Genomic DNA, 24,713 nt, shown 5'->3' with positions numbered 1-24,713 from the left:
TTTTTTTTTTTTTTTTTTTCCCTAGGCTGATTTTGAGCTCCCTATGTAGCCCAGGCTGGCTTCAACCTCTCAGTGATCCTCCTGCCTCAGCATCTCGAGTGCTGGGGTTGCAGTCATGCGCCACCACGCTATACTCCCCTTTGTGTGTGTGTGGGAGGGGTGGGCGGGGGAGACCGTGTCTCATGCTGTCTGGGCTGGCCTCAAACTTGAAATTCTCCTACTCCAGCCTTTGGGCTGCTGAGATTACAGTTGTGCACCATGATGCCCAGTTCGTTTATCCTTTTTTAGTATTTATTTTATCTTAGCTGCCACTCCTTTTAGGTGTGATTAGAAATATATTTAAGTGCCACTTTACAATATTATATTTTAATACTTAAAATTATACATAGTACATAATTTGAAATTTTTAAAAATAATACAGGGAAAAGTTACTGAAGCCATGTGTAGCCTAGACATTTGAGGGTGTGCTTTGCCAGGCGTTTTCCCAGTAGTCCTAAATTGTTGACTGATAGTTTTGCCTGTGGCCTAGATCTTCTCTTCAGGAACAAAGCACAGAACTCGCCACCAATGGGTAACCATTCTTTACTGCTTAGCAGGAAACCAGTCTTGGGATCCAGCTGTCTGACCTTGGAATCATGGGGTCTCTGAGGACCAGGCAGCAGACGCAGCCTCAAAATAAATCTGTCTACATTGAATTGGGTAAGGGCCACGGATTCCGTAAGTCCGCAGTGTCTTGCAGCTTTGCTGAAAACTTTGGTCGTCTTTATACATCGGGCAGGGAGTTTTAGGGAATAAAAACAAAATAATTTTATGGGATCTGTGGTGAATTATAAATAATGTAAAAGATGCAGTTTCCACCTTGGAGAACCTTACTTTGTAAAGGGAGCAAAAGAAAGGATGTGTGGTTGTAAGTGTAGGGAAAATGAATTTTGGGAAATCGAGAAGTAACGAGAAAGCCCCATTTAGAGGGAGTTGAGATAAGCTGCACTCAGTTGGGAAGAGCTGAGCTTCTGAGGTGAGCTCAGTGTTCAGACATATTTCGGTAATGCCTTGTCTCAGCGTTGGGAAGGGTGACCCTGCGGAGGTCCCACGTACCACCCTAATGCTTCCTGGATGGCACTGAAGTTCAGGGAGGTGTGGACGTTTGGCCAGGTTGGTTAGAGAGTGGAGGAGCCCTGGGCTCACACCTGGGTAGCTGGCGTCAGAGCCTGTGCGTCCCTCCCCTCTCTGGGTCCCCTGAGGGACAAATAGCAGGGCCCGAGTAAATACTTCTAGACAAGCGAGTATCTGTTTTGCAGCAGGAACCTATTTTTAGCTCAGTCCTCTCAATGAAAAAATTGTTCATGGATCTGTTTTGTGGGGGCAATTCTTTCAGGGTCGGATTCCTCTGAAGACACAGTTAACAAGGCGTATTACTGCAGGTGAGGAATAAAGGTGCCTTCGTCAGTGGGGCTGGTGTTTTCATACTTCAGTAATATTAAGGGTCAGTTTTTTCCTAGATTAGAATCAGTATTAGAAGAAATTTTAGAGATCATATGGTTTCATCCCCTTGTTCTGTACCTGAGCAAACCTGTAATGGACACAAGAATAGTCTAATCCTAGTACTGTACCTACCTACGTTTGTGGTGGCGCAAACCTGTAATCCCAACACTCAAGAGGCTGAGGATTATGAGTTTGAAGCTTGCCTGAGCTCCATAGCAAGCTCAAGGCCAGCTTGAACTACACACAAGATTCTCCAGAAACAAAAGGAAGTAGCTTCTAGCCTGATGAGAAGAACACAGACAATAGTGCAGCAAAGCTGCATTCTTTGCAGCCCACGGGGAAGCCTGCTCCCCTGTCGTGCTCTCTTTGCCCCTGCCATCTCGTGAAGATGTGTGTGTGCGCGTTCTTCACTTGCTTTTGCAGTCATTTCAGCCTGGCTCTCATCTGCACGTCCATAAAGTAATGCTCTACATCCCTGCTCTGGTTTCTGTGGCCATGTGTTCCCATTTTGGCTAGAAGTTACTTAGAAGAGAGCAGGTGAATTTGGGCATTATGTATTGGTCAGCTACTATGACTCCAGCTAGAAGAGCTTACATTTGACCTGTCTATCTGTAAGCACGTAACTCGTGTTCCCACCACGTCTTCTGTCCTTTCTCTACAGTATGAGAGACCGAGAATTGTTATTATTCACCCCGCAAGGAACCAAGGCTGAAGCCAGTTCAGATTCTACAAAGCAAAGTAATGGTGAGTCTTCCCAACATAATGGGCTCTGAGGAAATGGAAGGGTAGGTACAGTGCTAGGGTTAGACTATTCTGGAGAGTGCTAGGACAGTTCTGATTCACGAGATCTCTTAAGAGTTAGAATGTGGTTCTTTTGCAGGGTGTCATGGACAGCCTTAGATTTCCATAGAAGAAGATGAGTGTGAATATAATACCTCATGCAACTGGTTGCTGCCCTTTTTTTTTAATCTCAGTTTTGAGAAGGTCTCACTATGCAGTTCAGGCTGGTCTTGAACTCAAGACGATCCTCCTGCTTCAGCCTCCCGAGTGCTGGAATGACAGGCATGTGCCACCATTTCCCACGTCCTTCATTGTTTGCTGCTGTGTTTGTGTTTCATCTTTTCCCACCTGGTGTTTTTTTAACACGGGCAGTGAGTGTGTGGGCAGAATGTGGTGCTGTGTCTGAGGACCAAACACTGTGCTTTGATTCCCTCTTGGAGATTAGGGGAGTGAGGGGTATGGCTTGTGCATAGGGAAAACTGTGAAATTTACTTTTTCATTATCTTGATTGGAAATAATGAAATCTGTGTAACTGGAATTATATGAAAGAATGTGAGCTACATCCTTAAAATGCAGGCTGAGTGTGATGGTACCTGCCTGTAAACCCAGCACTTGGGAGGCTGAGGCAGGAGGACTGCCTCGAGCTGAAGGCCAGCCTAAACTGTATAATGAGAGCCTGTCTCCAAAAAAAAAAATAAAATGTAGCTGGTGGTTTGTGAAGGTAGTTTTTCTTAAAAAGCTAGTTGCTTGATTTCCACTCCCAAGTTGTAGTATTTTTTCATAGTTCCATGTTTAAGCATCTCATTATTTTTCTATATTTTCAGCTACTTGTGAGGTTTCTGAGAAGGGCATCACAGACACCAACTGTCCGCAGCCCAGCAGGAAAGTTGAGAACGCTGTCAAGGAGCGTGCCGCCAAGAGGCAGCCAGAAAGGCATCAGGGCGGCTCTGTTTCAGACTTGCGTGTAGAGCCATGTGGCACCAAGACTCGCGCCAGCTCATTACAGCGTGCAAACAGCCGTTTATTACTCACAGAAGACAGAATGGATGTAGAAAAGGCTGAATTCCGTAATAAAAGCAAGCAGCCTGGGCCCAGAAGGAGCCAGCAGAGCAGATGGGCCAAGAGCAAGGGGAGCTGTGCCAACAGGCAGACTCCCAGAACAGAGCAGGAGGCAGAGCGGATCGCTGAGCCCCTCCATGAGAGGGAGGAACAGAAAAAGCAGAAACCTCCGTGCTCAGAGGACCTCAGAGAGACCCAGGATGTTCCTTGGATCACACTAAATAGCAGCATTCAGAAAGTTAATGAGTGGTTTTCCAGAAGTGACGAAATGGTGACTTTTGACGATGCCTGTGACAGGGAGTCAGAACCAGATGCTGAAGAAGCTGGTGCGTTAGAAGATCCAAAAGACCTAGATGACCCTTCTGGCTCTTCAGTGAAAATAGACCTGTTGGCCAGTGATCCTCTGAGTGTGGCAACCTGTGCCAGTGAGAGAGGCTGCCCCAGAGCAGTGAGGGGTGGCATGGAAGATAAAGTATTCGGGAGAACCTACGGGAGGAAGGCGAGCCTCCCCAGCTTAAGCCACACAGCTGAAAATCGAACGGTTCGCGCCCTTGCCGCTGAACCACCACTGACACAAAAGCGTCCCCTCACAAGTACATTAAAGCATAAGAGGAGAACCACGTCATGCCTTCATCCTGAGGATTTTATCAAGAATGCAGGCTTGGCAGTTGCTGAAAACACTCCTGGAAAGATAAATCAGGGAACGAAGCAAACAGAAAAGAGTAGGCAAGTGACGCATATTCCTAATAATGGTCATGAGAATGAGACAAAAGGGGGTGATGTTCAGAGACAGAAGAGCCCCAGCCCAGTGCAATCACTGGAAAAAGAGTCTGCTTCCCGAACAAGAGCGGAGCCCCAGAGCAGCAGCGTGAGCAACGTGGGACTGGAATTAAAAGTCCGCCTTTCAGAAGCACCTCGGGACAACAGGCTGAGGAGGAAGTCCTCAGCCAGGCATGTGCCTCAGCCAAGCCCACCAGATCACACCAATTCTACTAGCAGTGAAGAAATAAAGGGAAAAAATTCCCAGCAGGTGCCGGTCAGGCATGGCAGGAAGCTGCCCTTCACGGGGGACCTAGAAGCTTCCGCTGGAACCAAGGAAGAAAAGCCAGGCGAACAAGGAAGGAAGAGGAGCCGTGCAGGGGAGGCCATCCCGGAACCGAGGTTGGCACCCGTGCCCAGCTCGGTTACTAACAGTTCCAGCCCTGATAAACTTACAGAATTTGTCCACCCAAGCCCACAGAAAGAAGAGATAGAAGAGAACCCAGAAACACTTCAAGGGTCCGGAAGTACCAGAGACCCCAAAGATCCAGTATTAAGTGGAGAAAAGTGTGTGCAAACCGAGAGGTCTGCAGAGAGCACCAGCGTCTCATTGGTCCCTGACACTGATTGTAGCACTCAGGACAGTGTCTCCTTACTGGTGGCCGACAGCTGCAGGAGGGCACGGAGGGTGGCACATCAGTGTGTGGCTCAGTACGTGGCAGTCACAAAGCCCGAGAAGCTTCTGCCTGCTTCTAAAGATACTGGAGACTGCGCAGAAGGTTTTAAGGAGCCATTGGGACGCGAAGTGAGCTGCACCCAGGGGGCAAACACAGAGATGGAAGATAGTGAACTGGATACTCAGTATTTACAGAATACATTCCAGTCTTCAAAGCGTCAGTCGTTTGCTCTGTTTTCAAATCCAGGAAACACAGAAAAGGGGTATACAACAGTCTGTGCCTACTTTGAGTCCTTTGAAAAACAAAGCCCAGAAGTCACTCCTGAATATGAACAACCATGGGAAAGTCAGGGCGAGGAAGAGCCTAAGGTTAGACATGTACAGGCAGTCGCTAGCACCACGGGCGCCCCTGTGCTCTCTCAGAATGATCAGCCGGGTGCCGGTGTCAAATGTAGTGTCACCGAACTCTCAAGGCTCCATCCATCACAGGTCGGGGGCAACGAAGCCGAACACATCACGGCTGACAAACATGGAATTTTACGAAACCTGTATCTCATGCCGTCAATTTCTCCTGTCAGGTCGTTGGTTAGAAGTACATGTAAGAAAACCTGTTCCACATCACTGGAGGAAGCGGTAGGAAGTGAGAGCATCCTTCAAAGCACGGGTGGCCACAGTCTCAGCCGAGCGTGCGCTGCTCAGGAAGCCAGCTCAGGCAGCGGGAACGGAGTGGGCTCCAGCACTGATGAAGTGGGCCCCAGCAGTGAGAACATTCAAGCACAACTAGGTAGAAACAGAGGGCCAGAACTAGACGCTGTGCTCAGGTTAGGGCTGATGCAGCCTGAAGCCTCTAAGCAAAGCCTTCCTGTGGGTAACTGCAAACCTCCGGAAGTACAAAGGCGAGGGGAAAGTGGAGTTGCAGGTCGGGCTGTCTGCGCAGATTTCTCTCCCTGTCGAATTGTAGACAGCAAGGAACAGCCTGTGGGAGGGAGTCCTGCTTCTCAGATTTGTTCTGAGACACCCGATGGCCTGTTGGGTGATGAGGACAGCAAGGAAGATACCAGCCTTGCTGAAGGTGACATTAAGGAGACTTCTGCTGTTTTTAGCAAAGGTGCCCCTAGAAGACAATTGAGCAGGAGCCCCAGCCCTGTAACCCATACAGCTTTCTCCCGGAGTCGCCAAAGAAGGGTGAGAAAGTTAGAGTCTTCTGAAGAGCACATGTCCAGTGAGGACGAAGAACTTCCCTGCTTCCAACATTTAATATTTGGTAAAGGAACCGAGACGCCTCAGTCAACCAGGCCCAGCACCGTTGCAACAGAGCATGTGCCCAAGGGAACAGAGGGGAGCTTGGTGTCACTGAAAAATGGCTCACGTGACTGCACTCACGAGCCGGCGTTGGCGAAGGTGTCCCCAGAACCTCAGCAGGGCGAAGACATCAGATGTTCGGGCAGCTTGTTTTCCTCCCAGTGCAGCGCCCCAGAAGACTCCGCTGCAAACACAAACTCCCAGGATCCCTTCCTGGTGCTGCACCCTCGTGCTGAGCAAAGGGAGTGTCCCTCTGGGAGCCAGCAGGTGGTCCTGAGCGACAAGGACTCAGTCTCAGGTGGTGGAGACAGGGAAGCTGACCTTGAAGAAGACAGTCATCACACGGGGCAGAGTGCGCGGCCACACTTAGGTATTGGAGCCGGGCTTGTGTGCTTGCCCCTGTCTGTTAAGAAACGAGCTAGTCGCTTATGCCCAATGGGAGCACTGGTTACATGCTTTCGCTGCTACTTAAACTTCCTCCCGAGGTTCTTTTCCCGACACGTCAGAAGCCCATCAGCAAGCTGGAACACCATCTCCGATTGAGTGGATTTAATGTTTTAGCTCTCTGTGGACTTGCCTCTGGTTTTTAGTGTCGGGGTTCCTAAGGGGAAATCCCAGTGTCCCAAAGCAAGAAATTTGATCATTTTGTGAAATGAAACCAGGGCTGCCAGGTTGTTGTGTTCACCAGCTGCATCTATACCGGCACCTCTTTCTGTTGCTGTTTCAGATGAAGCAGCGTCTGGCTCTGAGAGTGAAGCAAACTGCTCTGACGGCTGCTCGGGACTGTCCTCACAGAGCAGCATCCTGACCACCCAGGTACAAGTGTGTGTGTGTGTGTGTGTGTGTGTGTGTTGCGTCCCTGGTGGCATGCATGTGACATTCTTACATCTGCCGATGTCTTCTTTTGAGTTGGTGGCATGATACATGTGCCACCATTTCTCAGGTTGGGTTTAAGCACCTCACTGCCCTTTGTATCACCCACGTGTAAACATCACCAAGGTCGGTGCAAGGTGAGCAGTAGTGAGCTCAACAAGGAAGCCCTGCACACCTACTTGCCTGGTAGCAAAAGTAGATGAAAGTGTCATCGTGTCAAGGAAGGGTGCAGGATGGGTGCTGTGCAATGGTGCACACCTGTAATCCCAGCAGTGGAGGAGGCTGAAGCAGGAGGATCACAAACCTAAGGCCAGCCTGGGCACTTTAGCAAGACGCTGTCTCAGAATACAATAAAATAACGTAGAACAGGAGGGCCGTAGCTCAGTGGTACAGCACTTGCCTTGAGTGTGCTAGGCCTTGAGTTTGACCCCCAGCTGTACAAAAAGAAGAAACAGTGTTATTCTTGGTACCACACGAGCTTCCATAGGCTTCTTCCTATTAGGGAATAGCAGCCTTTCACTGTTCTGTGGGTATTTTCTTTGTTTTTGTCTCTTATAGCCTACTAGTTGCTTTGTTAGTGCCCAGATGTCCTTTAAATAAAGAAAGTATGTAACTTGACTTACTGGACATAGTAAAGGCCACTAATTGATTTACTTTTGAAGGAGATAATAGTTTCATCATATCTGCAGTGTTAGCTCTCATGGGCATTTCTGTAGTCAAGACAGAGGAAGCTTCTGAGACAGGCACTGTCATAACTTCTTGGGGAAGGGGTGTGGGTGGACCTTAGGCCTCACGCATGCTGGCCACATGCTTTCGCACTGAGCTGCACCCCCAGCTGCAACATGTACAGATTACAGGGCAGTGATGTAGGTCAGTGGCTGAGCCCTTGCTTTAGTATGATGAGGTCCTAGGTGTACTCCCCAGCACTGAGAAAAGCCTTTACCTTCTTCATACAATCTATCTCTGTCTCCCTTGGCAAATACATTTTCCAAGTTCTTGTATTCAGAAATTTGGGCTCCTCTCAGCTTGTATTTTCATGTGTTTGTCCCACTGGTTGACAGCTTCTCACAGTTACCTCTGCATTCCTAGCACAAGGCCCTGTAAGGACGAATACACAGCACTTGCCGCAGTGGTGTGGTCAGCATTCTGTACGTGGCCATGTGGCCTTTGGTGGCTTGCCTGTTATAACAGGTGCGTTGTGGAATGGAGCTGGCTGGACCCCTGTGGGCCGTCCCACTGTGGCCCTTTTTCTTACTTCACTCGTAAGGACAAATGTCTCTTGAACTTCCTGAAGTCCTGCATAATGAACTGTGAAGTCACATGTGTGCATCGTAGAAAACAAGGAAAACACAGATGAACAAGAATCACCCATGGGCTGGGCGTCATGGCATACGCCTGTCACCCTAGCACTCAGGAGGCTGAGGCATGAGAGTCACTGTGAGTTCTAGCCGAACCTAAACTACCTAATGAGACCCTGTCTGAAAAAAAAACAAAAAAGCCAGGCATGGTGGCACACACCTGTAATCCCAGCGCTCAGGAGGCTTTGGCAGGAGGATCACTGAGAGTTCAAGGCCAGCCTGGGCTACAAAGTGAGCTCAAGGCCAACCCGAACTGCACAGCAAGACCCTATCTCAAAAAGACAAAAGAGAGAGAAAAGAAAGAATCATCCGTGGAAGAAGCTTAAGAACGTGTTAACTGAAATAAGCTGTACATTAGAGGACAGACTAGAATCCCACTTCTGTGAGGTGCCTAGAATAGTCAGATTCAGGGAAATGAAGAGGAATAGTGCTTACCCAGGCTTTGGGAGGGGAGAGTGGAGTCACCACTTGGTGGATGGGTGATGAAAGGTTCTGGAGAAGGCTGAGCACGGTGCCCACCTGAGTCCCAGCCACTCAGCTGAGGCAGGAGGGTCACAAGTTTGAGTCCAGCCTGGGCGGCTTAGCAAGCCCCTGTCTGACACTAAAGTGGAGAGTAAGGCTGGGTGTCTCATTGGCACCGCACTCGTCTAGCATGGGTTGGATCCCCAGTGAGAATGAGAGAGCAGCGGTGGTGGTTACACAAGATAGCAGTACTTAGTATCACTGAACTGTGTGCTTAAATGGTTAAGATGAGAAATTAGTTAAATTTTACAACCTATCCACAGGTGCTTATATTAATATTTTTTTCTTTGTTTTCTTTTTTTGTTTTGTTGTTTTGTTTTGTTTTCCGGTACCGGGGATCGAACTCACGACCTCGCGCTTGCCAGGCAGGCACTGTGCCACTGAGCTAAATCCCCAGTCCCTCTTTGTTTTCTTGAGACAGGATTTTGCTGTGTAGTTCAGGCTGGTCTTGAACTGACACTGTAGCCCAGGCTGGCTTTGAGCTCTCAGCAAATCTATTTCAGCCCCCTACATGCTAGGATGATAGGCGAGTGCCCCCACACATGGCTTTATATTAACTTACTGATATATTGTTCCAGTCTTCTTCTTGTGCATGCATACATACAGGTATCTATGTATACCATACCTAATTACTTCTTTCCCTTCCTTCCTTCCTTCCTTCCTTTCTTTTTTCCTTCCTTCCTTTCTTCTTTCCTTCCTCCCTTCCTTCCTTCCTTCCTTTCTTCCTTCCTTCCTCCCTCCCTCCCTTCCTTCCTTCCTTCCTTCCTTGTACTAGAGACAGAATCCAGAGCCTGTGTTGGAATTCCTTCCTTCCTTCCTTCCTTCCTTCCTTCCTTCCTTCCTTGTACTAGAGACAGAATCCAGAGCCTCTTATAGTAGTTAGTTTGAATCTAGGCCCTCATGCTCCTCCCCTGAGCCTACACCTCAGCCAGAAACCATTCCTTCAAAAGACATTCAGATGTCAGTTTTCTAAATGCTTCTATTATAATCTAGCTCTTAGCATGCCGTTGAAGTTGTACAGTGGCCCTAATCCCTGTAGCACCCCGTCCTCTGGGTAGACCATGACTCATTTCACCTAGTACTGGACGATGAGGCTTTCAGGGTAAGAGGTAGTTTGCACTGTGTACAGCACTGTACTTGCTACCCTGGTAGCTAAATATTTACCCCATCCCTAATGATTTCCTTGGTATACATTCCTAGTGTTGGATTTTTTGTCTTTCATACAGTTACCAGATTTTTTTTAGAAGCGTTGAGCAAGTTCATCCACCTTGAGCCCCCACAGTGTGTGATAGCTACACCTTTCCTGTTCCTTTGTGAGCTCTGGGTGGTGTCCGCTTTTACAGTCTCCCCGGCCTGGACATTGGTGGGCCCCGCCTACGCCCACCACCAGTCAAGGGGGCATGGCTTCCGTGAGTCGAGGCCTACAGTCGTGTGGTCCTCTGTCCTCCACTGCAGGACCCATCGCCATGGTGACTCAATGGGGGCGTTTCTGTTCTTGCAATTGCTCTGATCCTTTTTGGATGTGGACTTGGGGCTGTGTCAATATGCCTGTCCCCTGATCCTGTCCCTGTGTTTAAAGGGTTTTACTTCCAGTTTTTTATCCCATCTGCCTTAGCCATACTGTGTTACATTTGACATTCAGTAACCACTGTTTTTGTTTCCCTGATCTTATTCCCAGGGATATGCCTATTTGTTCAGGATGCATTTTGCAAAATGTTTTCATCAAGCATCTATCAAAAACAGCTTACATCCCATTTGGGGCTGTCTGAGTTCACACAGACAGACCCAGTGGTCGAAGTGGGTCTCTCCCTGGGCTTGTTGGTAGAGAACTGAGGAGGGCCCCGGAGGTAGAGCAGGCCTGACTCAGCGGCAGTAGTGCCCGGCTCTCTCCTGGAGACTGGTGAAGTCTGTCCGTCCGTTCACCGGTTCCTGCGTGAATTGCTTGCCGAGTGCTTACTGTCTGGGAAGGCGAACACCACCCAGGGGTGGGCACCCTGTGTTCACCTGGGTGAACTAATGCGTTAGCAGCACAACCCACGGGTCGTGGGACGCCCTGCTCCTGGGGGGGGCTTCCAAAGGAGGCGTTCGAGCAGGGGGCCTGAAAGATAAGGACTTTCCCTTGGGGAACGGAGGAGGCAGCCGCTGAGATGAAGGTGGGAGGCGCGGAGAGCACAGGGAACGTGAAGCGGGCCTGTGACACCACAAGGGAGTGCGGGGACAAACGTGGCCAGGTGGGGGTGTGAAGGGCCTTCCTCTCCAGCGCTGTGCTGAGGGTCTGGACTTTGGCAGGACCAGCTCAGTGACACAGCGTCAGGAAGCACTAGCTCCTCTGAGTCGGCTGAGGAAGGGAAGCTGGGCAGTAACGTGACTGCGTGGAGAGTGTTCGCCGGAGGCGCGCTCACTCGGGCGCTATGCCTTCGGTGTCAGGAACGGGATGACTGGATGGTGTGTGTGGTTTGCTCTCCCTGGTATGTTGGGTGAGTCATTGCCTGTAGGGGATTTTCTCTAAGTTTTAAAGTAATTCCTTCAGGCTACGCAGGTTCTCCAGCTCCTCCGGTGGCATTGCTGTTTGTTCCGCTGATTCAGCTCCTGCAGCCAGAGTCTGGTCGGTGTCACCCCAGGCCAGTCTGCTCCACAGTGTCATTGCTCCCGAGCACCACGTGGTGGCAGCAGAGCCCGCCCAGGGCAGTTGTGCAGACCTTTGTGGGACCAAAGGGACATTTTCTAGTCATCACATCCTCCTGCAAACTGTCAATCCGCACGCCCGGAGGGAGGAAGCGGGTTGTTATCACTTGAGGGAAAGTCACTGCCAGGATCAGTAGAGTAAAGAAACAGTGAAAAGAGTTTGTGTTTGCACTTCCCCTCCCAGCTTGCCCGGCAATGTTCTAGGGATGAGGAAAAACACACCTGGAAAACTCCTGTATCCTGACTTCTTTATCAACTACTTGATTTTATTTACTTACTTACTTATTTATTTACTTATTTTTGCCGTTTTGAGACAGGGTCTCGCTATGCAGTTCAGCCTGACCATGAGCTCACTTTGTAGCCCAGGGTGGTCTCGAACTCAAAAGGATCCTTCTGCCTCAGCCTCCCAAGTGCTGGAATTACAGGCGTGCGCCACCACGCCCTGTTTATCAACTACTTTAGATGTAGCACTTCCGTAGCAGTGTTTTTTTTTTTTTTTTTTTTTTTTTTTTTTTTTTTGAGACAGGATCTCACTATGCAGTTCAGGCTGAGCTCTTTGGCTACCACTTTGTAGCCCAGGCTGGTCTTGAACTCGCAACAGTCCCCTCCTGAGTGCTGAGATTATAGGTGTGCACTACCACGTCCAGCTTAGAGGTCTTAAACTCATTATGTAGCCTACACCTGGCCTGGTACAAGCAGCGATCCTCCTGTATCAGCCTCTCGGGTGCAGGGGTGACAGGCATCCACACCACACCCGCCACACTTGTCTAGATGTACGTATCCTGAAGTGGAGCAGTAAGCAGCAGGAGGTCCAGAAGCAGGAGGGCGTGTGGCCTTGAGCCAAAGGTAGCACCTGTTCCTCAGGCTTTCGGGGGCTCTGAGGAAACTCCTCTCCAGCGGCTCCTTCGCAGATGGGCACGGTGCCATCCCTTCTTGAATGGCTCTGTCAGGGTTGTGTCGCCGGTGCTGGCAAGGCGCCAGCGCAGTAAATGCTTGTGGGGCACACTGAGTGGGCAGATGAATGTGCCTTTTGCTTTTTCTACCTTACGAGGCAGGGTTACCAATCTAGGCAAGATGACCAAGAGCGTTTTTCTAAATTGCCACAGAAAGTGTCACCATTTTACCAGTTTAAAGGTTGTTTTGGTTGTTTTGCGGTGCTAGGGATTAGACGCAAGGGCCTCCACCGTGCTTGGCAGCACTTTATGCCACTGAGCTGCACTTTGGCCCTTTCCATGTTGAACCAGGGCTTTGCTTTGTTGCCCACACTGGCTTCAAACTTGTGACCTTCCTGCCTCAGCCTCCTGAGGAGGAGTTCTAGGTGTATGCCACCGTATCTGGCTCCTAAACACCTAATTTTGTAAGGAGTAACCTGAATGGCTCATGAATCTCACAGTGCCAGGTATTTGAAACAGCCTGTATAAAATGTTAACAGGTTTGTGCTAATTTGAAATATCAGTAGCTGGGTGTGGTGGGTTGTTTATTTGTTTTCACCTTCGTTTCCCTTACTGGAGATCAAACCCAGGACCTCAACCCAGAGCCTCACACACACTGGGTGAGTGCTCTGCCCTTGAGCTGTACCTCCAGCCCAACTTCCTAGCCTTAAAAGAAAATAAACCAATGCAAAGACCATCACCATAAAGCTAGTCTGTAGGAGGACTGGAAGCTGTTTCCCCCTACCCTCATTTGGAAATCATTTCAGGGGTGGTGACTTGCTCGGGTATGAAGGGTGGACAGCAGGAACTCAAGATTCTGTATGTGGTGATTCCCATTTCGGGGCACATTTGTCACAGTGTGACTCGTTTCGCAGCAGAGGGACACCATCCAGGACAACCTGCTCAAGCTGCAGCAGGAAATGGCCCACCTGGAAGCCGTGTTGGAGCGGCATGGAAGCCCACACTCCGGCACCTCTGCCTCCATCGTGCTGGACTCTTGCCCTCTTGAGGAGCTGCCGACCCCGGGATGCCACATAGCAGCAAAAGGTCTGTGCTGTGGGCCATGTGCTGGGACCCTAAGCAAAACCCTTCTGCTCTGGCCCTTACTGCCTTCTGCGGTGTGACTACCTGATCCCAGCGCTCCCTGATCTGTGCACAGCTGTATTTACCAAGCACTACACGGGCATTCGGGAGCCTCAGTTCTAATCCCTGCTCAGGACAAATGTACCATTCAGAGGGACCTGGGCTGACCATCAGTGTCATCATCTGACAGCACCTCCAAGGCGGAGATGCCAGGCCCCGCCCCCAGGCCGCCATGCACTTCTCAGTCTGAGAAGCTGTGGTCGTGGGGGCCGCTGGCAGCCACTAACCTCATCAGTTTAGAAAGCTGTGAAAGAAAAGACATCAGCCAGACTGGTAGTGCTTTTTTCAGATCAGGATAATGTGTTTTCTGATTTATAGAAAGAAATCTACTTTAGGGACTGAACTTTGAGTTTTTAAATTGAGAGATAGAACATTAGTTAAGTTTTCTTTTTTTTTTTCTTTACATTTTTTTTCTTTTTGTGTTTTTGAGACAGGGTCTCACTATGAAATTCAGGCTGGCCTTGAACTCACTGTGTAGCCCAGACTGACCTCGAACTCCTGTCTCAGCTTCCCCAGTGCTGGGATTACAGGTATATACCACCACGCCCAGGATAGGCAAATTTTTTAAAAGGGAAAAACACTGGTTGTGGTGGCACATACCTGTCATCCTGGCAATACCCTGTGTAGAAACAAATGAAAAATAGGAGCAGTCACGTAGTCATAAAAGAGAGGTTAGCTGTGTGGTAATGCATGCCTGTAATCCAGCAGTCTGAAGCTGAGACAGGATCACCAATTTACACCCAAGCTGGGCAGCAGAAGGACTAGGGGTGCAGCTCAGTGCCAAGGCCCTGGGCTCCATCCCCAGTGCTGAGGGGGAAGGAGGGCGGCAAGGTGGGGGACCTGCAGCCCCCAAGTGGGCCATCACAGAGCCTGAACTAGTTCAGTGTTAGCACCCCTTCTCCGTGCCTGTCAGACCTCCAGGGAGGAGCTGAGGCCTTGGGAATCTTCCAGAAACTCAAGTCTGTCCGTGACCGAGCACAGCGGCCTTATTCCCAAGTGCATCTGCATGATTCCTGTCTTCAGGACACAGTGGCTCACACAGGAGGAGCTGGGAATGCCGTTGCTATGGCAGCGCATCAAGATGATTTTCTTAAACGCTGTCTTTGTAACGACGTCTTCATTTAGTTCATCCCCAGATATGAAGCCCCGAGTCCATCCCCAGTGCAGTGCTGTTCTCCAGCGGCTCTGAAGACAGACTGGGCTTCAATTCTAAAGCACGAGATAGGAGCTGTCGCTGTCTGGCTGTGCACATCTGTGTGGTCTGTGTCTTCTCACAATACTGTTTCTTTGTGCTTCGTTTCTGAAACATTTTGAGTATTGACTTAATTCCAACTCAAGGTTGTCGTCTTTCCTCCTTGGAATGAGTGATTTCTCAACCTAGGAGTGGGCTTTCTCTCCTCCCTGTGTGAGGGATGGGACCCGTGGCCTTGCACATGCTAGGCAAATACTGGATTACAGAGCGACATTTCAGTCCTTTTTATTTTGAGATAGGATCTGGCTAAGTTCCCCAAGCTGGCAACCCACATTTTTGATCTTCCTGCCTCAGCCTTTTGAATAGCTGGGATTATGGGTCTGTACCGCCACATGCGGCTAAGATCCAGCATTGTTGAAGGTGATGACAGGGCCAAGGTGGTGGTGCAGACCTGTGATTCCAGAGCTCGGTAGGTGGAGGCTGGGTTCACCACAAGTGCAAGGCAGCAAGGCCCTGTGTCCAGGGAAAAACGTGATGGCAGCCTTTCCATAGCAATGTCTCGCTCCTCAGCATAGCCCTTCCCGTTGGTCTGAGGGTCATTCCCAAGCCCACTTACTACTCCAGTGCAAATGTGTGTGCTCACTCTTAAAGTACACGTGTCCCTCTCCACGGTAAAGCTGTTTCACACCAGGTCTCACCGTCTCCTGGATTTCCTGTCATCAAGAGCAAGAACCAGCATTGTGAGACCGAGGGCCAATAGAGCAGCTGTGACTAGTCAGACAGCTCCGAGCCCATCGGTCCTGGGGCAGGTTTCCCTCCTGGAAGCGCTTGTTAACGTCTGCCTCCTTCCTGGGAATTGTGAAGAAGTTGGGGTAGGTGGGTTATGTGTTTTCACAGCCAGATTCCATCCCGGGTCCTGTGTTTCAGGTTCATCATTGCCTGCTGCGCTTTCCTTCCTCCCCAGTGCTTTACTCTGGATTCTTCCCACACTCTGCACAGTGCTTGCAGTAGGTTTACTACATCTTTGGCTCAGACCATGCTCCCTGCCCACGAGGGACTCAGCGAGCGCGTTAGTCCTGTTCCGGAGCCTGGCCCCTGGGCGCCTGTGGCGGCTCCCTGACCCAGAGAAGCAGGTCGTCCCGGCGCAGGCACAGACGGCTCGCTGCTCAGAGAACAAAGTGGAGGTTAGGGAAGAAGAGCGGGAAGGTGTTGCTCTGTGTTTTAGGTTCTTTTGAGTTACTGACTCCTCGCTCGAGCTGGCTTGTGCTGCGCGTTCCGGGGATGGTTTTTGTTCGGGTTTTGCCTGCTCTTTGTGTATTTTCTTTTGTTGACAGTGCTAGGGGTTGGACCCAGGGCTTGGCACACGCTCCATCTCCAGCCCCAGAAGGACTTCAGTAGCTGGACTTGTGTATGAAGTTTTCGCTCTTTTCCTTCAGCCTCTAGTGATTAGTAATGCCTGGCATAATTCTTTGGAAGCTTCTTGTTACCCTTTGTCAGTTGTCACTCAGTGTTCGGAGCAGGGCGACACCTGGATCAGGGTTAGCCCTACTGTCGAAGCTGATAGCTTGGGGCGGAGCTGTCCTGTTCCTAGAAACTCACAGCCCAGGAAAGAGGAACATAAAGGAAATGTAAACAGTGCATTTGAAGATTAACTCAGGAAATCGATGAGTATTTCCCCTTCGCTAACCACTGTCTTAAAAAGTTTAATTAATACAACCTTCTGTTTCAATTTTCCTCCTCAGCTTATGGATTTTAGCTTTTCTAATAAAAGCTCAAAGTGAATTACAGCCATCAGTGACTTTGTAATGGACAGAAGACATTTGTAATTGCTATTTGTTTTTGCTGTTTAAACATTTCTTCTTCCTAGAAGACAGTAGCACATATATTTGGAGAAATTAATGCATGAGAAGAGGTATGCTAGTGCAGGCCTGAAATTTCAGCTACTTGAGTCTGAGGCAGGGTGGCGGGTTCAAGCCCAGCCTGAGCAACTCAGCAGGACCCTGTCTCAGAGTAAAATGAGGAGGGCTGGGAGCACGGCTCACTGCTGATGCACTTCCCTGCATGCGTGAGTCCCTCACTGGGGTTTTTTTTTGTTTGTTTCTCTCTTTTTTTTTTTTTTTGGTGGTTTTTTGTTTGTTTGTTTGTTTGTTTTGATGAGGTTTTTTTTGTTTGTTCGTTTGCGGTTTTTGGTACCAGGAATCAAACTCAGGACCTTGCACTTGCCAGGCAGGCAGTTATGCCACTGAGCTATGTCCTTGGCCCCCTAACTGGGTTTAATCCCCACTACTGCAAAAATAAATCAGTCAACAAAATAAAAAGAATATTCTAATATGCCAAAACTTTCCCTAACCTCTTTGTGCTTTTCCTCTCCTGATGGTACTTTACCATTAGTTTCTGTCTTGGTTACTTTACTGTTTCTGAGACAAAATATCTTAACACCCACAATTTAAGGGAGGAAAGGTTTATTTATCCCACAGTTTGTAGAGGTTTCAGTCTATAATCAGCTGGCTCCAAGGCAGAGGAGAAATAGTCCATAGCAAGCAGAAGGCAACAAAGCAACAAGGGACAACCACAGCTCTTTTGTGGTCTTGTGTTTTTTTTGTTGTTACTAAGGATCAAACTCAGAACCTTGCGCTGGCCAGGCAGGCGCTTGTGCTGCTGAGCTGTATCCCCGGCCGCACACAGCTCTTTCTGCTGCTTAAATCGTATCCATGCTGCACACAAAATTTTTTTTTTTTTTTTTTTTTTTGCACACAAAATTTGATAGTCGTTGATTGCTTCTTTTAAAAATCAGTATCTGCCAGGCGTAGTGGTGCATGCCTATAATCCCAGCACTCGGGAGGCTGAGGCAGGAGGATCGTTGGGAGTTTGAGACCAGCCTGAGCTACCAAGTGAGCTCAAGGCCAGCCTGAACTACATAGCAAGACCCTGTCTCAAAAAGACAAAAATAAATAAATTGGCAGCGTAGGCAGGCATGGTGGTGCATGCCTGTAATCTCAGCACCACAGGAGGCTGAGACAGAAGGATCACAAGTTGAAGCACAGCCCAGGCAACTTAGGGATTTAGCAAGAACCTATATGAAAATAAAAAGGTCTGGGTATGTGGCCTTATGAAGGCTCTAGGTTCGATCCCCAGGGCTACCACCAAAAAAGTCAGTTTCCTCACCAGCACGATCGCTACCAGGACCAAAAAGTAAAGCAGCTGTCTTTGTTTTCTCATTCCATTTGAAGCAGGATTAACCGCAGAGGGAAGCAACGAATACCCTGGAAGCCACAGTCCCCCAGCCCTCTCTGCCGACGTGTACCAAGTGTCTCCAGATTGTCCCACCAGTGAACATGAGCCAGGAGCAGCAGGGTGAGAAATGTCAGGTTATGGTCGTTGAAATGACATTTTTGCTTATGTCTGACTCTGGAGACTTTCTTGTTTTTGTTTTTTTTTTTGTTTTTTTTTTTTCCGGTACCGGGAATCGAACTCATGACCTTGTGCTTGCCAGGCAGGCGCTGTGCCGCTGAGCTAACTCCCCAGCCCCTGGCTCTGGAGACTTTCTTCCTCCCCTATTTGCTGCAGAGCTTTGAGCACCGAGGTCTCTGACCTCCAGTTGCTGTGGGACATGTCCTTTGTTCGGTGGGCTTTGGAGGTAGATACAAGCCCCAGCATGAGACATGTATGGGTAGGGCTGTCCTTCTGAAAGGCAGAATGAGATAGAGCTAAGACCTGAGAGGACTGGGGGCTTGTGACAGACTTCCCAGCGGTATGAAATTTTTAACCTCTAGAAAAAGTTGGATGATTTACCCCAGGATGTATTCAGAATATCGTTCAAGGGTGTGTAAATTGTCAAATAGCTATTGATATAAGACAGTAGCAGTTTTGGTTTGATTTGATTTCGGGTTTGTTTCGTTTTGTTTTGCTTGACACAGGGTCTCACTATGTAGTTTGGGCTAGCATTGAACTCACTATAGCCCAGCTGGCCTTTAATTTACAGTGATCCTCCTGCCTCAGCCTCCAAGTTTATCTTTTGGAACTGGTGACAGATTATCAATAATTAACCACGCCATCTTTTCCAAGCCCTTTGAGTTTAGAACTAAGGATATATTTTTGAGGCTCACCTTTTAGCTTCGTCATTGTGACAAGAAATAAAATGATCTGGCATCTGTAGTCATTGAGCGCCTCATTGGTGTGGGTTAGCCAAGTGAGCAGTCTGCCCATTTTAATACACAGACAGGCTGGGCGTGGCGGCGCACGCCTGTGACCCCAGCACTCAGGAGGCTGAGCCAGGAGGGTCGCTGTGAGGTGAGGTCAAGGCCCACCAGGGCTACATAGCAAGACTCTGTCTCAAAAAGACAAAAAGTTAAAAAAAAAAAAAAAGACAAAAAGTATACACAGACGAAGTGTTCCTGGTCCTCCTCCTCCTGCCAGAGGCACCACAGAGAGATTTCTGTCCCGGAACCTGCACATCGATGAGAATTTGAGAACAACAATTCAGATTATGCTCGTCTTCCATCCACAGTCTTACCTTAATGCCTGGCTCTTGGGAATCGAACTCAGGACCTTGCACTTACCAGGCAGGCTCTGTGGCTAGATCCCCGGCCCATAATACCTGGCTCATAGTAAGAACCCAGTAATTAATTCAGGGCATGAATCTATGAGCCCCTTTAAACCTATTGATAATCTTTTTTTTTTTTCTTTTCTGTCAAATCTAGGATTTGTGGGACTGAAACCCAGGGCCTTATGCATCTAGGCAAGTCTTCTACCACTGAGCCCCATCCCCAGCCTTGATAATTACCTTGTTTTGGAAAGTCTTAAATGCCTGGAAGGATAAAGGAACTGCTTGCTGGGCGCAAATGTTTTTGTAACAGGAGTTAAGAGTTGGCTTTTCCCCACTAGTGCTGGGATCCGACCCCGGCCCCTGCACTCTAGACGACGCTCCCCCACTGAGCGACACCCTCGGGCCTAAGCTGTCATTTCCTGATGTGGAAGAGGGGCAGTTCTATAAATTCTGCCAAGTCAGGTAGAGAATGAGTACAGAGACGCCAACGTTAACAACTTTCTGTCTTCGTAAGAGGCTGGCGCCAATGCATCCGTTTGGCCTCAGGCAGAACAGTGTGTGGAATTTGGGTGGCAGTGGGTGATCGAGTTAATAGCTGCTGCCAGGCTGCAGGACAGCCGGAGATCGCCTCTGCCAGCTGTGGGGAGCTGTGGTGGAGGAACCCTGCCCTGGAGGTGGCAGCGGCGCCCAGGCTGCTGTGTGGGCTTCTGCAGCGGGCACTCGTCTCTCCCACAGGGAGCTGTTCCACCTGCACCTCACTTGGGAGCAGGCTGCGGACGCGCCTTTCAGCATTGGTGGTGACAATTTCCCCTCCCCTCGGCTTTCCAGGGCGTCGCCTCCCAAGTCCCTCGTGGCTGACGGCAGGTGGTCCACACACAGCGAGCCCAGGGGCCTTCGGGACAGAGGCTGCCCAGCTCCGGAGCAGCTGATGGACGCTGCCAGTGTGGAAGAGGAGGAACTGGGGGAGTCAGGGCCACAGCGTCCAGCTGCACCGGCTCATCTGCCAAGCCAGGAACCAGGTAACACTCCCTCTACTCTGACGGAAAAGTGGTTTTACTGTGAGTCCAACGAGCTATTCTGCTAATCCGCTTTCAGGTGGACAGATCTCTTGTAGGTGCTTCCGTTATATTCAAGCCCATCTTTTAAAAATTTGAGTATTGCCGGGCATGTGGCACACACCTGTAATACCAGCACTCAGGAGGCTGAGGCAAGAGGATTGCTGCAAGTTTGAGGCTAGTCTGTGCTACATAGTGAGACCCCCCGTCTTAAAAAAAAAAAAAAACTTGGGCGGGCATAGAGCTCAGCAGCACAGCATGTGCCTGGCAAGCGCAAGATCCTGAGTTCAATTCCTGGTACCAAAAATTTGAGTGTTCATTTAAGTTTACTTGAAAATCATTACTCTTATTCTTTCTCTGTTTTTGGAAAGTCTTGGTGTGTTCTAAATGTTTTACCTCTGTCTTGTTTTACCTCTCTCTTGTTGCTGGGACAGAACACCCAGCACCCAAAATTAAGGGAGGAAAGGTTTAAATAAGCTCACAGTCTGTGGAGGTTTCAGTCCATACTCGGCTGGCTCCAAGGCAAAGAGGCACATGGCACAGGGCAACAGTTCATGGCTGCAGAAAATAACAAGAGCACAAGGGAAGAGTGACAAGCAGCCTCTTTCCCTCTCCTACTTTGTATGCAAACTCTGCCCCAGAGCGGGGGTAGCACTCACAGTGATAATTCCAACACTGGACTGTGAATCGATCATAAACTGTAGAAGCCGCCCCATGACTGCATGGCTTTGGGGAGATACCCAGACACCAACCATGACAACCTCAACGGTTAGAAACATGTTCAAAGCCGGGCGTGGTGGCGCACACCTATAATCCCAGCACTGGGAAGGCTGAGGCAGGAGGATCGTTGCAAGTTCGAGACCAGCCTGGGCTACCAAGTAAGCTCAAGGCCAGCCTGAGCTGCATAGCGAAACTCTGTCTCAAAAGGACCAAAAAAAAAAAAAGAAACATGTTCAAAGCTCTAGAATAAAGTTTTAGGCCTGTCCTTTGTTGAAAAAGGAGTCAAATCCAAAGCAAGCTTTCTTCAGTTCATGAATGACTGTAAATTACTGTATCTTATACTGTATAAGTTACTTCAGGTGAATGGTATATTTTATGGCTTGTAAATCAAACTTTTAATCAGGAAAGTAAGTTTTTAATTAATCCTCAAAATCACATTATCATAAAAGGCGCTCTTCGGCTTTATTATATTTGGCCATGCTCATCCGGGTCGTTTCCGGGATCTCGTGCCTTGTGCTCAGCGGCTTCACCCGCAGCAGAGCAGTGAGTCCCTAGGTGCTCCGGACGCAGTGCCTTGCTGCTCTTAGTTTGGTGCTCACACCAGCTGGTTCATGAGGCAGAGTAGGTGATCACCATCAATGGTGAAACAAAAATAGGATCATAATTTTCAGTCTGTTCTACCTTTCCCGGAAATTAAAAATGAGGAGATAAGCTCAGTTTAACCATATGTTCACTGTAACATTATTTACAACAGTGTGATTTAAGAAATGACCTGTGTCCAATATGATCAAATTATCAAACATCTATCTAACAGCACACCTTCACCTACTATAATTTTTGTTTGTTTGTTTGACACCAAGCTCTTGCTCTGTAGCCCAGGATGACTTCAAACTCACAGTGATCCTCCTGCCTCAGCCTCCGGAGTGCTGGGATTACAGACATGTGACACTAACGCACAGCCATAGGCTGATTTCTGAAACCAAAGCTGTAGACTGAAAGAAAAATACGAGTTGTAGCTTTTGCCACAGGAAGCCATACGGTCCATAGAAGAATTCAGCCACCATACCTCTGCCCGCAGCGCATACCCATTTTCTTCTCTCATCCTCACCCCCTGCTGCTTTTTCATTCTTAGCAGACATGGCACCTGGTCATTGCAGAATCGTTGTTAACCCTTTCCTGTTCCCTTCAGTGGGCACCTCTGACCCAGAATCTGGAAACGGCCTCTTCTCAGACAACCCGGAACCTGAGGCCCCTGAAGATGGAGGCCCAGGGCCAGCTCCCACTTGCGGGGCACCAGCGTCAACCTCAGCATTGAAATTATCCCTGGTCCAAGTTGCACCACATGGCAGCAGTCCAGCTGCTGCTCAGACTTCTAACCCTGCCAGCGGAGCTTCGAGAGAAGGAGGTGTGAGCAGAGAGGAGCTGGTCCACAGGAGAGTGTCCATGGTGGTGTCAGGCCTGACCTCCAGGGAGTGGGTGAGTGTTGCACGCAGCTCCCCTGTGGCCCGGCTCTTGACCTCCTGTAGATGGTTTCCCGGAAGTGCCCCTGACAGGTGGCCTGTAGCGAAATCCAGGAAATAAGCACAATTATCTCATTTCATTTCATTTCATTTCCCTTCCTAATTTCTTTGCATCTAAAGAAAGCTTAAGAATGGATTTTTTAATGCATTTGCTTGAGATAAATATTAGAAAAAGTGTACTTCAGCATAGTACATAAAGCTTTCAAATTGGAATTAGAATTGTCTTCTATTAATCAGAGTGGCCGCCCCAGCAAGTGCGGCTGAACGAGGCTGCTTCCATGGGCACCACCGGACAGCGGCCTTTCTCAGTGTGTCTAGCTGGCTGCGAGGCAGCAGCTTGATAGCCAGCACTGTCGTCACTGCCCTGAAACACCCCCTTGGCATGTCCTTGGGCGCCCTGTGCCAGGAATGGGAATTGTTTCCCAGTGTGGAGAAACACCCGTGTTAAAACCTCCAAAGCCCTCTTCTCAGGCTGCTTATGGATTCCGACGTCGGGGGTTTCCCTGGCCTTGTCAGTACTGACTGGGATCCCTCATAACAAAGCGAGCGTGCCGTTCTCTAGCACAGTGGCACAGTGGACCAAGAGCAGGATCCACTAGCAGGTGCCCCTTGCCACACCTGAGAGACAGCGTGCTGGAGCGCACCCTTAGGCGGAGGCCCGTGACTCCGCATCGCTGTCTGCAGCTCGCTGTGTCCCACGACCGGGAGACCGAGCAAGGCGACAGCTGCAGTCCTCGCCACGTGGCCCGGCACCTGCACCACTACGTCTGTGTAAATAATTCGACCACCTGCCCGCACAGCTAAATTTTCCCGGAATCCACTGAAAATTCGTATTCCTTACTCCCTGGTTTTATGAGCTGAGCTTTTCAGAGGTGGCTACAGTGGCCTCCTTTTCTTGTCTTGGGCCATTCCGAGCCGCAGATTAGATTTGAAGTGGCTTGGCTCTGTGTGGTCTTTAAGCAGGCAGAGGAGGACACTTGGAGCTCTATTCAGGCCCTGCTGAAGGGTGCTCATTTATGATGAAAGTGACGTATTACACATGATTCTGAATCCCTCACTGAGATGATCTTTTCAGCTTTTGCTCTTCTAACTGCACTGTTTCCTGGCTGAGATTTCAGCAGTTCATCAGTTCAGAGTTGCTAATGACCCTGGCAGAGGGCAGGGGTGTGGGGGAGCGTGTCGCTAGCCCCTCTCTCCTGCCGTTCTCCAGGGCCCTGCAGCCGGTCTGACCAGTAAGGTGGCGCGCTGCCCGGCGCACCGGTGAGGACGGCAGGGCTGGAAACCGTGGCCCAGGAGCAGAGCTCCCCTCACAGAGGAGCCCCCAGTTACTCGCCTCGCAGGGGACCTGGCTCATGGCTTTGCTGCCTGCTGCTTCTTATTTGGCCAATAGATAATAGCCAGAGGCCTCGCGATTTCACTGGGGGACATGCGTCTCTTCCAGTCTTCCTGAAGACAGTCGATAATTTCGGCACCGACTTCAGAAGCATCTTCACTTGAGTGTTGTGTAACTGAAAGTCAGATCTTGGTTTTGAGGCACATAATTTTTTTTCCTGTTAGCATTAACTTTCTGTACAGACGAGTTATCTCTCAGCTCCTGAATGCAGGCTGAAAAGCCTAAATTATAGTGGAGCGTGTCTATACAAAGAAACTGTCTTAGGAGATGAAATGATATCTGCCATTAAAGACAAAATGAATATTTTAATCTGTGATCATGTCTGCTAGCTCTGTGTTAGACTGTATTAGGATGTCTTCCTCAGATTTGTACATCACTTTTGTTAATTACTCATTTTGAGACTTCAAAGAAGTCTTAACAAAAAAGGTGTACCGGGCTGGGGACATGGCTCAGTGGTAGAGTTCTTGTCTTGCATGCACAAGGCTCTGGGTTCATTCCCCAGCACCACGAAAACAAAACAACAACAAAAAACACACAATTTGGTCCAAAATTCTGCATGAAAAAATAAATGTATAAGATCTCAATAAAAATTTTTTTTAAAAAAGTACCTTTTCTGAGAAAAATGGAGACCCAAAGTTAGGATAACACACACTAAGCCCGTGCTGGTGAACCTTTTAGGGCTTGCCATGATAAAAGCCGCTGTGGCATGCACGCCA

The 24,713-nt window shown here is 49.1% G+C and overlaps 1 protein-coding gene across 6 annotated transcripts in view; it reads left to right on the top strand.

Moving 5' to 3' along the window:
• Positions 1–24,713, top strand: part of Brca1 (breast cancer 1, early onset) — a gene marked incomplete in the record, with an annotated part of 51,318 nt that overhangs the window by 14,791 nt on the left and 11,814 nt on the right. For 5 of the 6 annotated variants that reach the window (XR_001235969.1, XM_005394496.2, XM_013519228.1 and 2 more), the window contains 9 exon segments: positions 594–699; positions 1,376–1,421; positions 2,144–2,226; positions 3,087–6,428; positions 6,786–6,874; positions 13,304–13,475; positions 17,994–18,117; positions 20,138–20,328; positions 22,274–22,560. Coding sequence is in view for 5 of the 6 variants with exons in the window: in XM_005394496.2 (XP_005394553.2) it covers positions 594–699; positions 1,376–1,421; positions 2,144–2,226; positions 3,087–6,428; positions 6,786–6,874; positions 13,304–13,475; positions 17,994–18,117; positions 20,138–20,328; positions 22,274–22,560 (4,440 nt within the window). 6 annotated transcript variants of the gene reach the window in all.

Source organism: Chinchilla lanigera, unplaced genomic scaffold (genome assembly GCF_000276665.1).
Source record: "Chinchilla lanigera isolate Chin_1 unplaced genomic scaffold, ChiLan1.0 scaffold00050, whole genome shotgun sequence".
Lineage (NCBI taxonomy): Eukaryota > Metazoa > Chordata > Mammalia > Rodentia > Chinchillidae > Chinchilla > Chinchilla lanigera.
The sequence above is the reverse complement of the archived record's forward strand: the minus strand, read 5'-3'. Positions and strand labels throughout refer to the sequence as shown.